The sequence below is a fragment of the Gymnoscopelus microlampas genome (genome assembly GCF_963454915.1).
Source record: "Gymnoscopelus microlampas genome assembly, chromosome: 4".
In the NCBI taxonomy this organism is placed as follows: domain Eukaryota; kingdom Metazoa; phylum Chordata; class Actinopteri; order Myctophiformes; family Myctophidae; genus Gymnoscopelus; species Gymnoscopelus microlampas.
The window spans coordinates 17,743,155-17,761,002 of record NC_139941.1 but is presented as its reverse complement, the minus strand read 5'-3'; the positions used below and the strand labels follow the sequence as shown (position 1 = coordinate 17,761,002).

The 17,848-nt window shown below is 43.3% G+C and overlaps 1 protein-coding gene across 1 annotated transcript in view; it reads right to left on the bottom strand.

The window, feature by feature from the left end:
* Positions 1–17,848, bottom strand: part of znrf3 (zinc and ring finger 3) — a 109,554-nt gene that overhangs the window by 10,346 nt on the left and 81,360 nt on the right. Inside the window, exon 3 of the mRNA XM_084056138.1 lies at positions 2,743–2,817. Within this exon, the coding sequence (XP_083912264.1) occupies positions 2,743–2,817 (75 nt within the window). The remainder of the gene's footprint in view (positions 1–2,742; positions 2,818–17,848) is intronic.

The window sequence follows — 17,848 nt, the reverse complement described above, 5'->3', positions numbered from 1 at the left end:
CCCCCCCCCTCCCCACTATGGATGTGAAGTGTAGGAAAATATCGTGAAAGTATTTCTACATTGTTGTATTAATACTTTTACTTGTGAGTACGTCTTCCACCGCTGCGTGCCTACTGTATATAGGATGGAGACATGGAAACTGCGGTCGCTCTCCGTCAAAGAGAGCTAAAGAAAATATAGTCAATGAATAGTATGTTGCAGCTTGGGAGCCAGTTGACACGCTCCTTAGGGGTGATTTATAACTTAGTTGTGGGCCGGTGTCGCACATTGAAAACACAAGATCTACAAGATCTCACGACGCGGCGCGGCGCTACGCACCGCGAGGTTGCAGATCTTCTATTTTCGGTGCACAACATGGTCGAGTATAAATCAAGCATTCCTCCTCTCTCTGTGTTCTCTAAAGTCTCTCCCGCTCAGCAGTCGGAATCTGTAATTTGAAAAGCCCAAGGGACATAGCGGGGATGCTCTATATATTTCTATTTCTCGGGCTGTCGTCATGTTCCCCGGGATGAAATATGCTCTGGCATTAAAGTATAGACGTTGAGAGAACGTTTTTGATCGTCCTAGTCTCATACCGTCACGCGGCGCCCTTCCCTATCGGACAGAGGGGGGGGAACGCGGCTAAGCTGCCTGTGCCGCCGCCGCGGTATTCGGCGAAAGCTGCCGCCAAGATATAAAAATAACGGTGGGAGGAAAACACTAAGCGTGCACCTCTATCTATGTGCCGGTCTCTGTACGTACGCCGTACAATGGGGGGGTTGCAAGAACGCAAGACGGTCAAACGGGCTCCGCTCCTGCTAATAAGCGGGATGTGTCCGAGGCATGTTAAACCACCCGACCCAACCGGTTACAAAACAACACCCCAGCAAGCGAAACCCCGCCCACTCAGTAATCTGATCGAATGAATCGCAGCTGTGCCAACCCGCCCGAACAGAGCCACCACCAAAAGTGTTGAGACCGGCCCTTATTGACGTCATTTATCTCCAAAGTGGGGGTCCTTGAGGGGGTCCCCAGCCAAAGTAGTTAATATGGCATCACAATCATTTTAACCACTTTATCCATTTATATGTTGGCTATTCAAAAATGGCAGATCTACAAGCTCACAGCGCGTCACTTCGGGGCCCAGCCAAATACATATCAATTTGGGGATCCTTGACCTTGCCACTGATCTAGGTGTGCAGGACCGACCACCAAAAGTTTTGAGACCGAAGTCTTATTGTTCTTATTGACGTCACTTATAACCTACAGTACTCTATCCCAACTAGTGTGGACACGGGATCGGACGGTAAGCATGTAGCCCCCTTAATTCTCCCAGATCTCCCGTCCCCCTCCAAACCTTTAACTGTCACACCCCCCCACGCCCCACCCCCCACCCCACCAGCCCTCAGCCTCGTGGGTCCTTGTCTGTGCGGATCGGGCTGCTCCGACTGGAAAAGCCTCTCGGGGGAATTTAACACAGCCGCCCCGGCACAGGCTTTCATGTGGTCCCTGTGCAATGCCTTTTATCTGTCAGCTACGCGCTTTACGACCCAGCGGCAAATAAGAAGAGGAGAGGAGAGGAGAGGAGAGGAGAGGAGAGGAGAGGAGAGGAGAGAGGAAGAAAATCGCTACAAGTCCAGGCCTGGTGTACGTGGTGAGGATGAATACCACAGGAGAATTCTTGTGACAAAGCCGCTCAGACGAGCAACTCGCGTATTATACCTCTAACAACAAAGACAAAAGCAGCCGAAACACTGAAAGAAAGAGCGTGTATTTGTGTGTGTGTGTGTGTGTGTGTGTGTGTGTGTGTGTGTGTGTGTGTGTGTGTGTGTGTGTGTGTGTGTGTGTGTGTGTGTGTGTGTGTGTGTGTGCAAAGAAGGAGAGAGTAAGGTAGAATATGTATTTGTTTGCATTACGTTTCTGTATACAGTATGTGTGTGACTGCACTTAAATGTGTGTGTGTGTGTGTGTGTGTGTGTGTGCGTGTGCAGTGTGTGTGCGTGTGTGTGCGTATGGATCATTCCTGGTCTGGGAGGATGAGGTAATGCGCGTTAGCACTCACTACCTGTGCAATTATGAGCTCAACAGAGCACGGTCACGGTCTAGTGAAAGCCTAACTCGCATATCCATTTTCAATCTCTCATGGCACAGCACCCTGCTCTTATGCTTGATTTATACAGGCGCGCAACAACTTATAAATCAGGGCTTTTTTTTAATACAAGGGAGATACATAAACCTCCATAATGGCTGAACAAGCCGCCTCGACCCGCAAGGTTTTTTGGGGCCGGCACTAAAGATAGAACGATTATGGTTTGTATGTAGTGCACACACACACAACCAGGCGAAATGGCCAGGACGCACTTACAATCGACAATTTAGGCATTTAGCAGACACTCTTAGTCCTAACCAGAGCGACTGACAAGTGTTTATTGAATTCTAGTCAATAAACAAGGTAAACGATCACATTAGAGTACAGAGAGAACCGTGTATGGCCTCAAAAACACTAGGATACGTAAACATTGAACCTAGTATCAACACATGGCTATCTATAATAAAGATAGCATGTGTTTGATACTAGGTTCATTGTACAAATGGAACCAAATGGACCCGTTCCATTTGCACTCTCTCAGTGTTATACTGAGATAACACTCAGGACTTTTACAGAGTGCATGTTGAGGTGTGTGTGTGTGTGTGTGTGTGTGTGTGTGTGTGTGTGTGTGTGTGTGTGTGTGTGTGTGTGTGTGTGTGTGTGTGTGCACTGACCTGGTCGATGGCGTCCGGGTTCTCCGACACGTCGAAGATGACGGCCGTCGCGCCCCTCTGCACCGCTCTCTTCGCCTGCAACACACACAACACACACGATCAGAAACAGGTTTACGGGTTGTAGAAGAAGTGGGTGATATTCGGTTTTCTTTTGTGCAAGCTCCGTCGTTTTTGTTGTTTTTTAGGAAGAGAAAAGAAAAGAAGAGGGGGGGGAGACAAAGGATAGCCAACGGTAGAGAAAGAAAAACATACAAAAAAAACAAGAAAAATTCTTTAGATATCTACATATATAGACACATAGCATAATCCAGCTGGTACACTATGTTCATGAGGTTACACCATAAGGGGCATGAACCTACATAGCAGCAGGTATGTGCATGATATTAGACACACACACACACACACACACACACACACACACACACACACACACACACACACACAGTTTGCTTCCCACGTTCAAAATGCAAGAACCACTAGAGGGAGTTATGTGACTGTGCCTGAATGGAGCAAGTTGAAAATGAGAGAGAGAGACAGAAAGAGAGAGAGAGAGGTGGTGGAAGAAGCACTCTTATTTTTTTTGTACTTAAGTAAAAGTAGCAATACCACTTAAACATAAAAATACTCTGTTACAAGTAAATGTCCTATTCAAATTTGAGCAAAAGTACAAAAGCATTGGCATCAAAATAATACTCAAAAGTACCAAAGTAAAAGTATTGAGTGGTTATATTGTGGTTGCATTAATAATCTAAATCTGCAAAGTAACACGTAGAAGTAATGGAAATTGTTAATGCTCAACCAAAGCCTGATTTACACTTATCCTGTAGTTGCACGCTGGTGTTGCACGCCGTAAATAGCAGATCTACAAGCTCACAACGCATCACGTTTGTGACGCGTTGTGAGCTTGTAGATCTGCTATTTACTGGGCACGACACCTGTGACGCAAGTTAAGTACAACTGAGGGTTAAAGTGTGCTTAGTTATTTTCCGCCAGGGCCTGGAGAGGGGCCATTGATAAGGCTGGGTGGATGATGAGCACACATGTGTTCCATCTCTGCTGCTCCTAGCTAGTGTATGATGTCACTGCAGCGTACATCTGCCTCACATTACACTAATAGCATGATAGCACACACACACACACACACACACAACAGTTATATTTCTGTAATAGCTTGTGCTGTACTAAGAGCTAATGCAAACACCTCCCCACTCCCCCCCATACACATACACACACACACACATGAACTTGAGTGATCACGCTGTGCAGAATTTGAATTGAATTCCACTCTGTAAAGTTCTCTGAAAGTTTATCAACAAAGATTTTCAACTCCAAAAACGTTTTTTTTCTCAAAAAAATGCATGTATTAATAAATCTTAGGCTTCTTTCATCTACAGAGACGAGAGAGAAAGTTGCGGTACAGAAGTTTTTTTTTTCGAAAAGCCTGATTAATGCTTCGTCGGGGCGACGGTTTTGCGCGCCGAATATAGCTGATCCGAGAGCTTGTAGATCTGCTTTTTTTCCCTTTTTTTTTTGGTACCGGTATAAATTAAGCATATGGCTTCTGCTTAAAGGCAAGAGATAAAAGGAAGTGCTTGAATCGGCAGAAGACGGAGTATCAACTCCTCGCAGAATCCAAATTCGCTTCCCCTCATCGGGAGAGGAGAAGGAGAGAAGAAAAAAAAAAAAGGTTCAAATCTTTATCTCGGCTCTCTTGCCTTTCCCCGACAACCCCATTCTCTGCCTGCCTTGATTCACGGTGCCCTATTTAGACGAAACGTTTTGATGTCTGCACTACATGATGTAAAAGAGCGCGGCTGGGATCATATCCTGGTATTATCAAGTGCCCTTGGGCCCTTGCCAACGCTCTTCATGACCAGAAGGAAGGAAAGGAAGGAGGGGGGGGGCGGGGGGGGGGGACATCAAAGTGACAATGTACAGTGCTGGTGACTCTGTTTCTGAGTGGCTGGAAAGTGTCACAGCTCTAGTCAACAGGCACTTAGCAGGGGAGAGAGAGAGCGACAGAGAGAGATAGAGACGGAGAGAGAGAGAGAGAGAGAGAGAGAGAGATAGGTGGTATGTGTGGGGGAGGCACAGCTGCGCTTTTCGCAACCACTCATCGGCGTATTCCGGAGTGGCACTCTGTATTTTTGCATTGAGCAATTTTCCTGGAAAACACTTTGCGTGCCTGTTTTGACTGCGTCTTTTTTTTTTGTTGGTTGCTCCAGGAGTGAATGGGAAGAAGTGTGCTGTGTGTCCCTGTCTCAGTGCTTAATCTATAGCAGTCGTCCTCTAATTATAAAGAATGGTCAAAGTAGCTTTTTGAGTTTCCCTCTCTCTGTCAAAAGACTGCTGCTTTCCAACATGCAGGACTTCTGTTGATCTACTGTACTAAAGGAGGACCTGGAAGAGGTGCTTTTGAACATCTCTTGCCTGTGTGTACACGGTTTTATTTCGAGTCTGAGAATGGGACCAAATGGACGCGTAGATGAACACGCAGGATGTTACTGTGCAGTGTTTGTTTTTGTATTTGTTTGCTCATAACATGTCGCAACGCAACGCGTTGAGAGCTTGTAGATTGGCTATTTTCACCAAAAACAATACAAATATTTTCACCTATAATGACATGCCAAAAATAGGGATCAATTACAAAATCTATTAGTTTAACCCATTAAGACCGGGAACACGTCTGTGTCATTTTTTGATTTCTTTGGCTACTCAAAAATAGCAGATCTACAAGCTCATAGCGCGGCACCGAGTGCCACGCTATGAGCTTGTAGATCTGCTATTTTTGAAAAAATGTGAAAATGTGTGCAAATCTTTGAATACGTATATTTTTTTAAGCATTAGGATTTAGAAAAAAAAATGTTTTAATCGGCCTCAGGTCTTAATGGGTTAAGAAATCCTCAATAATGTTTTTATAATCCATGATATGGATTACTTGGTTTAACTGTTGCACTCCCTACTGGCATTGCAACGAGAGCTCACACACAGCAAAGTTCTCTCATACTGTAAGAGGGCCTGATTATCACAGCACTGACACACCATCTTCAGGTTCAATCATGAGTGCAGATGTGGATTAAGCGCAAATGGCGATTAAACGCATGAACAGCGTCACACAGGAAACCCATCAAAAAAGGTCCCACATGCCGGTGACAGGATGTCAGAGCTCGCAAAGCTCAGCAAAGCCTACCGTATATAACATGGAAAAGCTGATTGAATCTTTTACAATTGTGAATAAAAGCCTTATCAGCCACTGAAATATTAAACAGCCATGCATCATTAATAAGAGAGCTTTCAACTTCCCTTTCGTCCAGCCCGCTCTACATAAGCTAACATCTCTCTCTCCCTCCCTCTCTCTCTCTCGTACTTGGAAGTTCCAAAGCAAAAAGGAGGTGGAATTGCTGATTTATACTTTCTCGGATGGCTGTGTCGCGTGCCTTAGAATAAGCCGATCTACAGAGCTCACAAAGCGTCACCACGCGGCCGTGCCGTGAGCTTGTAGATCCGCTATTTCCCCCCCCGCGAGTATAAAAGGCATCGCTCTGCATTTTCCCTCTCACCCAGTTCTCTCGGCTGCACACTGCCAGGCTTCTTAGACCCCCGTTTAATTCAGCGCAAGTCTGCACCTTTGATGTTAGCTCTCCCCGGTTAATAATTAATAGCCCTTGGTAAGACGCTTTGAGAGAAGAAAGAGATCTCCCTGCTAAAAGAATCTCCACTCGGGCAGGCGGCGCTCAGCAGTGCAGGGACTTGCCTGACGACAACAAAAATGTATCCACAGGCAAATTGGCTGTCTTAAAAAATGTGATGCACCTTTCCCCCCCCCCACCCTCCTTCCCTCCCCTCCCAACCCCCAAAAAACCTTGGACACCAAAGGAAGGGAATATAAAAACGACAGGAGACTTAAATCGTGAGCGCTGGGACTTATTTCACTCTTTAACGTCTTGTCAGGACTTTTGTCGACAATGTGACACGGTCGAAGAGGAGAAAAAATAAATGAATAAATACATGAATAAATAAAATGTGCCGATTCAGTTTCTCGGCTCTCACATTCAGCCCCCTCCTCTCCGTGATAAAACTTTTCAAAATGACGAACGCTGCAAACTTTGAATCCGGATAAGTTTGATCCATTTCGAATGGTTTTCAAGGGAGTTCGTTCTGCTCCAGCATCAAAGCAGGACCGAGGATCTCAAGAACACACCCACTACTGCCCCACACACACACACACACACACACACTAAGTATAAACAATAATAAACAGCGACTGTGGTTACAAATGATTGAAATTGTGCGTCAATTCCCCTCCCATCTAAAATCCTGGACCAAAGTGGTTTGAAGGTGAAAACGTGTGTCTTCTCTAGCAGGGCTGGGCGATACCATTTCAAATAAATATTGCGATTATTTCAAACTGAGATTTCAAAATACGAGATCTGCAAGCTCACAATACATCATGACGCGATGCAGCCTGAGCTTGTAGATCGGCTACTTTACACGCCGCCATGCAAAAAATAGCCATACAACGAAGTATAATACAGGGTTAAGTGGTTAATCAGACTTATCAATTTAGCTGAATATTTAAACTTGCTTCTTCATTGTCAAATGAAACCTACATGAGCAAGATTAAGTCAGTTAATAGTTCTAAATGTCAGTTTCCATATATTTAGATTGTTTTTCTTTTTACGCAAATCTTCCTCTTCTGGGGGTCCCTGGCACAAAACATGTGCAGATGGGTGTCCGCGGCTAAATGTATATTAAATTGGGGGATGACATGAAAAAGTTTGAGAAACGCTGGTCTGGTGGGGAGAGAGAGCAGGTGCTGCGCAACACTTCTGGCTGTACGAACCCCCCCCCCCCCCCCCCCCCCCACGCTGGCTTGGGAGGCATGAGAATGAGGCTGCAATCTTCCTGAGTGGACAGAAAACCACAGCAGGCAAAGCACAGAGGACCCAGTCTAGACACTGAGAGGACACAGGAAAACGAAAGCTATGTTTAGTGTCCCTAAGAAAGCCTGCCAGCTTGTAAGATTTGAGGGGAGAGGAAATTTCACTCGTCTGGAAAAAAAAAAGAAAAGAAGACAGAGCTCCCCCCCCCCCAAAACGACTGCGGTGCCCGCTCGCTCAAAAGGCATCAATCACGCGGGCGCTGCTTTGGCGATGTCTTATTCATTTCGGATGCATGTGCGTTTTTTTTTCATTCAATTTGTATTGATTTTTCACAAAATATGAAATACACATCACAAAATCAGCATCTCCAGTAAATCCTCCACCACCCTTCTCCCCTTACCAACCTTCCATCATCCCATCCCTTCATGCACATGCGTTCTTAAACATGTGGCCGTGTGCGCTGTATACTGTATGTGTGTGTGTGTGTGTCTCAGCAACCGGGTATACACAAAGTCACAAATAACCATGTGTTAAAAACGGAGAAACGTGCACTACTTTGCACTGTCACACCCACACACACACACACCTGGATTACACACCTGCGACGTGCACCTTCTCCAGCAAGCACTCACTAGTCCTACACTGTCAAATCTCCAATGTTAATTTAACTCTGGGATTGTACAAAATGGTGTACAATCCCAGAGTTAAATGAACACCGAGTCTTTTTAACTGTGTCCTTTCCTGCATCTCTTCTGTATTTTTGCTTTTTCCTACTTTGGTCTCCTCTGCCGCCCTCCTTTCTCCCTCTCTCTCTCTCTCTCTTTCTCTGCTCCTCCCGCTCTCCTTTCCCTCTCTCCGCACTGCTATAATTAAGGCAATTAACTCTTCAGAAGGCTCTCCTCTGCTATTATGCCGTAATTTCATGTTGCCTCCTGGCTTTACGGTTTATTAAAAGATAAAGGCATACTTTTCTCCCATGGATTTTCTTATATGTGGTCGCCTTCTCTCTTTTCTTTTTTCCCCCCCTTCTCCTTCTCCCACCCTCCTCCTCCTCCTCCTCCTTCTCCTCCTCTCCTCAGAGTATATGGTGTGTTGTGTTGTGTGCCAGGACATTATTTGCATTCAACTAAAATAAAAAATAAAGAAAATACAGTACAGTATGTGACGTGGCTATGTGTGTGTGTATGTGTGTGTGTGTGTGTGTGTGTGTGTGTGTGTGTGTGTGTGTGTGTGTGTGTGTGTGTGTGTGTGTGTGTGTGTGTGTGTGTGTGTGTGTGTGTGTGTGTGTGTGTGTGTGTGTGTGTGTGTGTCGTCCATGTGAAGGAACAGGGCGCTTCTCTGGCGATGAAAATGAGAAGACGCTGGTTGAAAACGTCTCTTTCACAGAGGCCTGCACTCTCATGCTTCTGTCTAACCAACTGATGTCTTTTTTGCTATTCAAAAATAGAAGATATACAAGCTCAGGGCTACAAGCTACAAGCAGGTCTACAAGCTACGAGCTTGTACACCTGTTATTTTTTGAAAAAACGTGAAAATGTGTGCAAATCTTTTAAAGCGAGCATTTTAACTCATATCTTTGCTTCTGGGGATTCTAAAAATGTCTTCTAAATAGTTAGAAGTAACAGTTTTTTGAAAAAACCTACGTTGCTATAATATCAGTGGTACTCAAAACCCCCATCTGAAAATATTTTGTTCCAGGGACCCTAAAAAGCAAAGATTTGAGCTAAAAATTTGTATAATTATTCAAAGATTTGCACACTTTTTCACAATAGTTTTTCAAAAATAGCCAAAGAAAGCTTTAAATGACACATTTTGGAATAATATGCCACCAAAACATGTAAATGTCTAGTTGTAAATAGTAGAAATTCTGCAGTGGTCTCCCTACCATTGAGAAATGTTAGACCCTGATGTCAAGTACGACACCTACTGGTTGACTAGTAGCCCTGCCTCAAGCTCATAAGTGCAGTATCTCCCACAGCCATCAGGGATGACCTCTTGATTGAGCGGTATAAATGTGCTCTCTCATGGGGACAGTGGTGTAAGGTAACTAACTCAAGTACAGTAGTAAAATGACAGATACTTTCCCGGTTTTAATGGGTTAAAAATATTTTCACTACTCTTGTATGATGAAGTAGTAGGACATTGATTTATGAAAGATAAAAACAAATTTAAATACGAGTTTCTGCCCGACAGCAACGATAATAATGTTGCTCAGATATCTGATGCATCTAAGCCGTTAGCGAACGTTCCAAGAGCAGCTGCGCTTCGTTTGTCAAGGATGCAGAGCCACAGTAACACATTACTTCACATTACATCACACCCTGGACGCTTTGATGGTGTTTGACAGAGTTTGATCTCTCAACCTGGTTTGATGTGACACTTTTGACAAGAGTTCTATATAGTACAGGGTTAAAGGGGCATTTTGCCCCACGGTTTTATTACCTTTTCTATGATGTTATGATATCCTAGGATGAATGGTACAGTAGAAAAATGTCATAACTCCATCCCGGGTCTGCCACGGCTAAAAACACGCGCCTATGGTCCTAGTCTCGCTAGACGAGATTCGAAATCTCGTTTCGAAATCTCGTCTAGTGAGACCTCCAGTGGAGCACATTCAAGACAATCACGTTGCACAGTGTTCTGTCACTATGAACGCCAGATCTCACCAAAAAACAAACGATTTAGCACAAGGACCATAGGCACACGTTTTTAGCTGTGGCGGACCCGGGATGGGGTTATGACATTTTCTACTGTACCACTCATCTAGGATGTCAAAACATCATACAAAAGGTAAGAAAACTGTGGGGTTTTCCCCTTTAAGTGGTTAATCAGACTAATCAATTAAGTTAAAAAAAACTATTCAGTTTTTTTTTTCATGTTGATTTGTTGATATATGTAGAAAAATAAGAAATTGAGCAAGATTAAGACAGTTATTGGTTCTAAATATCGTTTGGTTAATTGCCTACAGCCCTATTGTGAGAGCAGGTAATCAGCAGGTTGCACACTGATGGCTGTTATCTGTTCACCTGCCACATTCTCACAGACAGTCACTGTGCTGGAGGCATTTCTAAGGACACACAGACTGTGAACTCAGATGGCCCGCATTCAGTGGTTCTGGTATAGCACCAACATCAGTTTAACCAACTTTAACCCATCAAAACCGTGAAAAGCCATGAAATTCCACCCCTGAATTGTTGACTAGATGGAGATGAAAAAAACAAAACATGCTGCTCAGACCATGGACTGTGTGGTCCCTGGAGTTTTTTTTATTACATTTTTTATCTACTTTCTTTTCCAACAACCTGGGAACCCACCAGCCACGCTTTTTAGCCTAATATTACCAACCCTAACCACATATTAATTCTTTGGGCGTTTCATTTTTTATGAAGCGCAATGAAAATCCAGTGCATCATTGGCAGTGCACAGCTAAATCAGAGTTTTTATATTATTCTATTTAATTTTCTTCTTTTTACACTTTTTAAGTTCCCTCAGGACGTTTGTGTGGGGGCTGAGAAGCCTTCTGGATCTCCTCTCCATCCAGTCGCCATATAAACGGGCCATTAACCCAATGTAAATACACAGGGGGAAGAATCACTTGAACCACTCCAGTCAGTTCAGCAACAGCCATTAATATTAAACGGTGCACAGTAAAATCGTCCGTGTTAATTTATCCATTTCTAACGCAGAGAGTGTACAAATGTAATGGTTACATTTGTGTTGAGAATGTTTCCCCAAGAATAGGGATGCTAGGGTTCAAGTGGTTAATGGTGGTAAAATGGTGGTAAAAAAAAGAAGAAAACATCCTATCACACAAAGATTTGACGGCCCTCTGAGGACCTCCTAGAGGCAATTCTTAAAAATGTTTTCTAAATCCTAACAGTTTTTTGAAAAAAAAAAAAAAAAAGTTCCAGATTTTTCAAAAATAGCAGATGTACAAGCTCATAGCGCTGCACCTGAATAGCCAAAGAAATCTAAAGTGACACAGATGCGTTCCAGGTCTCAATGGGTTAATAGCCACCTCGTCCACCCAGGAAGCAGTTCCTGGTTCAGCAACCGACACCCTTCACTATGTGTTGCTGTGAATGGCGTGCATGAATGGATGGACGGAAGGACGGACGGGGCGCTGCCTCATTAACAGGAGTTGGGGGGAAAAAAGTGCATCCCATAGTCTGGGGGGACGGTCACATTGTGATGGAACCACATACGTGAGGAGGAAACAGTGTCCAAAAACACTGCAGTCCATTCTGAAGGCAGCAGACACAGAACACAGTGATGTCGCTGTCTGTTTAGACAGTATGTGCTCTTCTCTCCGGTTAACTCTAGTTCAGTGGTTCTCAAACGCAGTGGTTTAAAGTAACTAAGTACATCTACTCAAGTACTGTGCTTAAGTACAGTTTTTACTTTACTGGAGTATTTCCATTTTTCCAGTACTTTCACTTCTACTCCACTACATCTCAGAGGCAAATGTTGTACTTTTACTCCACTACAATTATTAGAAAAACTTTAGTTACTAGTTACTTTGCAATTGTCAATTATTATATTATAAAACATACATTAACATACATTAACCACTTTAGACCTATTTTATACCTTGGCTATTTGAAAATAGTCGATCTATAAGCTCACAACGCGTCGCATCGCGACGCGTTGTGAGCTTATAGATCTGCTATTTTCAAAATGTTTGCACTGTTTACTTTTGGTACTTCAAGTACATTTTGATACCAATACTTTTGTACTTTTACTCAAATACATTTTGAATTCCGGACTTACTTAAGTAAAACATTTGAGTGCTTTTTCCACCACAAATCAAACTGATTTTTGTTCTATCTATTTTTTATTTCGAGGACCCCCATAACTCTGAGAGTTACAGACCTGTAAGGGTCCATTTGGAACCCGCTCAAGGAAGCCAGAGGGACCCTGGACCACACTTTGAGAACCACTGCTCTAGTCCAATGGAACTCAACTTTGTCGCTTTATTGCACAAACCGTATCTTGTACCTCGTATCTTCCATGTTTTGTATGTATTAGTATGACTGTCGCCCAGCAAAAAGAAGCAAAAATAGTCAATGTTCAAGCTCACAACGCGTAGCATCACAATGCATTGTGAGCTTGTAGATCGGCTATTTTGACTATTTTGGAAATATGTTGAACATTTTCCCCTATAATGACATATCCCAAAACAGGTTGAAAGTGGCTTTTACAGATATCTAACCCTACACACACTTCGTTGGGGTCTGCACTCGGCCCCGTCCTTTTCCCAATGTTGTAAAATGTATTCTATGCTGTAAATCATATGAAAAACAGAGCATTGGGTTGCCGGACAACGAACAAGCCAATCACAGAAGAACGGCCGTCCCTCTCGGCTATGGGATCCAGGACTCTAGCAGACAAAAGGCATGACCAAGTTTCAGCCGGATCTGTGGAATCCTGGCAAAGCAGGTGACAATATTCCAGCCAAACCGAGCACCGCCTGCGACAACAAGCTCAGTCTGCTCTGCTCACAATCTTACAAGATCCAAAGACAAAGAGTCGATGTTTTGTCATGGATAACGATGTGGAAAGTAGCTAAATACATTTACTCAAGCACTTTTACTTGAGTGTTTCCATTTTTCAATACTTTGTACTTCTATTCCACTCCATCTCAGAGTCAAAATTGTACTTTTTATTGTAGTACAATTATTTGCCAGCTTTAATTACTAGTTACTTTGCAGATTTAGACTAAAAAAAAAACATGCATTAACCAGTTAAGCCCTATTTTATACTTTATATGGCTGATAGCTGATCTACAAGCTGATCTACGAGCGCAAGTAGTGAGCTTGTAGATCTGCTGTTTTTCAAAAAACAATTACACGTTTTGAAAACCTGTGCAATCATTCTGCATAATAAGTACTTTTACTTTTGGTAATTCAAGTATATTTTGGTGCCAATAGTTTTGCACTTTAACCCATTAAGACCGGGAACGCATCTGTGTCATTTTAGATTTCTTTGGCTATTCAAAAATAGCAAATCTACAAGCTCGTAGCGCGGCACCGAGTGCCGCGCTACGAGCTTGTAGATCTGCTATTTTTGAAAAATCGTGAACATTTGTAACTCAAATCTTTGCTTCGATCTGGGGGTCCCTGGAACAAAGTATTTTGAGATGGGGGTCCGCGGCCTCAGGTCTTAACCCATTAAGACCTGGAACGCATCTGTGTCACTTTAGATTTCTTTGGCTATTCAAAAATAGCAGATATACAAGCTCATAGCGCGGCACCGAGTGCCGCGCTATGAGCTTGTAGATCTGCTATTTTTTTTAAATCATTTCACAAAAAAACATTTTTAAGAATCGCCTCAGGTCTTAATGGGTTAACTCAAGTAAAATTCTGAATACAGGCCTTTTACTCTCGACAGAGCATTTCTACACTGTGCCATTGCTACTTTCACTGAAGTAACACATCTGAGTACTTCTTCCACCACTGTGGATAACAACATGATATAGAATAAACATGATACTTCTAAACTTCTTTTTTAAAGTTATCATTATTACAAGTTTTGGACCCTAACTGTACAAAAAGTGTTAGTAAACACTCAGCTTAGGGGCCAAACAGTCAAGAAGTGTTCAGAAGAATGAGGTTACCCATTTTGCACGCACATTCACACACCTCTGTGGCCCCTGGTAAGTAGTGCAGAATTAATGGCGTGTAAGTACCCAGGCTACAAGGCCCACAGGTTAACACTGTGGCACATACCACACACACACACACACACACACACACACACACACACACACACACACACACACGTATAAAATCCTTTGAAAATAGCAGATCTACAAGCTTGTAGATCGGCTATTTAGAAATGGTCGAGATAGGGCTGAAGTGGGTAGTGTATGTTTTGTAATAATAATCTAAATCTACAAAGTAACTAGAAACTAAAGTTTTCAAATAATTGTAGTGGAGTAAAAGTATAATATTTGCCTCTGAGATGTAGTGGAGTCGAAGTACTGAAAATACACGCGTGCGCGCGCACACACACAGTGGGCTATGGTGGACAGTGATGAAGTACACTTTACTCGAGTACTGTACTCGAGTACATTTCTTTTAGTATCTGTACTTTACCTGCGTATGTTTTGTATATACTTATGACTTTCACATCACTACGTTTCAAAGACAAATGTTGTACTTTTTTGACTCCACTACATTGCTAGGAAGGGGGAAACAACGTACACAAGTATGAATGAACCACTTAAGCCCCATTTGGAAATTAAGTTAAAGTAGCAGCGCGTTGTGAGCTTGTAGATCTGCTATTTTCACTACTATTGATATCTTTTTGTAAAATGTCTACATCTCAAAACAGCATTGATATTAAAGTAACTGATATTAAAGTAACTTGTACTTTTCAATACTTCAGTATTTTTAAAAGCATGCACTTTTCAACACTACATTTGACTACCTTTGACTGAGCAACTTTTCACATGTCGCCGAGTAATAATTTGACCAGGAGTATCTACAGTATACTCGAGTACTCGACTCGAGTACTGGGGGGGAGTCGAGTCATTTTTGTCCACCACTGTTCGTTGGGTAAAACTGTACCGGACCAACCCAAGCCCCAGGGAACGAGGAGGGGGTGGAGAGAGAAAGAGAGACGCGAACGGGAGACAGACGAGAAAGAAAAGCGAGAGAGAGAGAGAGAGAGAGAGAGAGAGAGAGGGGAGGGTAGGGGGGGCGAGGGAAAAGAGAGAGGGATGACCTCACCACGAGACAAAAGGGAGAAGGCCCGCCCCAGGTACGCTGAACCGCGGGCCTCTGTCACTGTGCTGTACATCGTGTACGTGAGCATGCAGCGTGCGCACACCCATGCCAACCTGCCCTGCCACACAGTTCACTCTCTGTGAGGCGGGGGGGGGGGGGGAGGGGATTCACCAACGTTCCCATGGGTACGGCCTCTTTTCCGTAAAAGGTTTTTTTTTTTAACCACTTGAAAGCCCCAGCGTCCATATTCTGGGGGGACGTTATAGAAATTGCAGATCTTGTAGATCGGCTATAGTTTCTTTTTGGCAAAGGGATAATCTTGTCTTTTCGCATGGTTTTTGGCGTCCTCGTTTAACCCATTAAGACCTGGAACGCATCTATGTCACTTTGGCTATTAAAAAATAGCAGATATACAAGCTCATAGCGCGACACCGAGTGCCGCGCTACGAGCTTGTAGATCTGCTATTTTTGAAAAATCGTGAAAAATATTTTTTATTTTTTTCCGATTTTTGTTTTTTATGATTTCGATTTTTTTAGACCGGCCTCAGGTCTTAATGGGTTAAGGGCAGGTGACTGATCTGTGGACGTTTTCAAGAGTGTTTCAAAAGGTTTTCAGAATTTGTCAAAAACACTCAAAATAGCAAAAACATAAAAAATAAATAAATCATACATTAGCTAAATAAATAGCCAATCCACAAGTTTGCATTGTGAGCTCGTACATCGGCTTATTCTCGCCACGCGACACTATCGCATGACAAAAAGTAACAAAAAACTAACCGGGCACTTTGAGGGAAATGTGTGTATAGCAGTAACCCTGCGTTCCAGAAGGCATTTCCCCCCCTTCAGGGGAAGAGGAGCGCTTCGTGTCTCTCGGTCACTTTGTGTGAAAAGCTTCTTGGAGACGTGTGTGATGATGTCAGGTTGAAAGCAGAGAAGCGCAGCCCCCTCTGGGAGAGGACGGGGTCTTTTGTGTCGCAGCTGCACGCCACAATGTTACAAGACATGATCCTTAACCACTTACTGTAGTGTAAACCCTCTGGTCTTCAACTGTACTTGGACAGGTTTTCCCCCCCCCCCCCTGTCTGCACCAAATCTCCTTTTGGCGAATGTTCTCTCCCCAGAAGAGGGACGGTAGGGGTTCAAGTGGTTAACCCATTCAATCCGGGAGCACATCTCTTGTCAATTTAGATTTCTTTGGCTATTCAAAATAGGCAGATATACAAGCTCATAGCTCTATGAGCTATGAGCTTGTATATCTGCAATTTTTTTGAAAAATCTTGAAAATGTGTGCAAATCTTTAAATATATATATTTTTTTAAAGCGAACATTTGTAAAATATGTTGTTCCAGGGACCTCCAGGAGCAAAGATTTGAGTTACAAATGTTCGCTTTGAAAATATACATTCAAAGATTTGCACACGTTTTCAAGATTTTTCAAAAACAGCAGCGCTATGAAATTGTAGATCGGCTGTTTTTTAATAGCCAAAGAAATCTAAAATGACAGAGATGCGTTCCCGGATTGAATGGGTTAAAGAAAGCAGGTTGGCATTGGTCCTTCCTTCAGTACATCCTCCCTTCCTTCCCTCCTTTCTGCCTTCCTTCCTCCCTTCCTCCCTTCCTCCCTTTCTTCCTTCCTCCCGCAGGAAACCCAACACCCCAGTATACTTGAGTCAAAGTATATTATACTCCGGGTTAAATATTACTCAACCACAAGTTGCTCAGGCAAATTTGTACTCGAGTTAGCTTGCCTTTAAAAATATGTAAGTATTCAAAAAACAAATTACAAAGTACATTTTATTTTGAATATCAACGCGTCACTGTACTGCAATCAACCCATTTTCCGAAACAAAACAAAACCAGACATTTTCCAAAATAGCAGATCAAGAAGCTTTTTTTTGTAGATCTGCTTCGAGGCTATTCTTATGATTTTGGGGAAAAAAATACTGCTTAAGTGATTAATGAAGAGAAAGTGAAAAACAGAGAAAGAAAATAAATATTAAAGTAGCCTACTGACACTCAAACAAATTACTCAAGTAAATGTACATTTGTTACCACCGTCCACCGCCGTCCACAGCACGGTGGGGATCCACCCCCCCCCCCCCCCACACACTGAACGCTCGCTTCCTCTTGTTCACTACATCTTCCCCAAGCACACCCCCCCCCCCCCCCCCCCCCCCGCCCCCAAATCTCTGTCTCTGCCTCAACGCACAATGTGGGGTGGCCATTCAACCAGCATTGCATAACCAGAATTATACAATTGGGTTGCACTGTGAATGTGTGTGTGTGTGTGTGTGTGTGTGTGTGTGTGTGTGTGTGTGTGTGTGTGTGTGTGTGTGTTGGGGGCACCTCAGAGGAGGGCCTGCCACTGAGACTTGGCACACAGCCGGACCCATTAAAGAGCAGGGAGAGAGAGAGAGAGAGAGAGGGGGAGAGAGAGGGGGAGAGAGTGTTAAAACTGTTAATAACCCATACCGTAGCATTTTGTATTATGCTA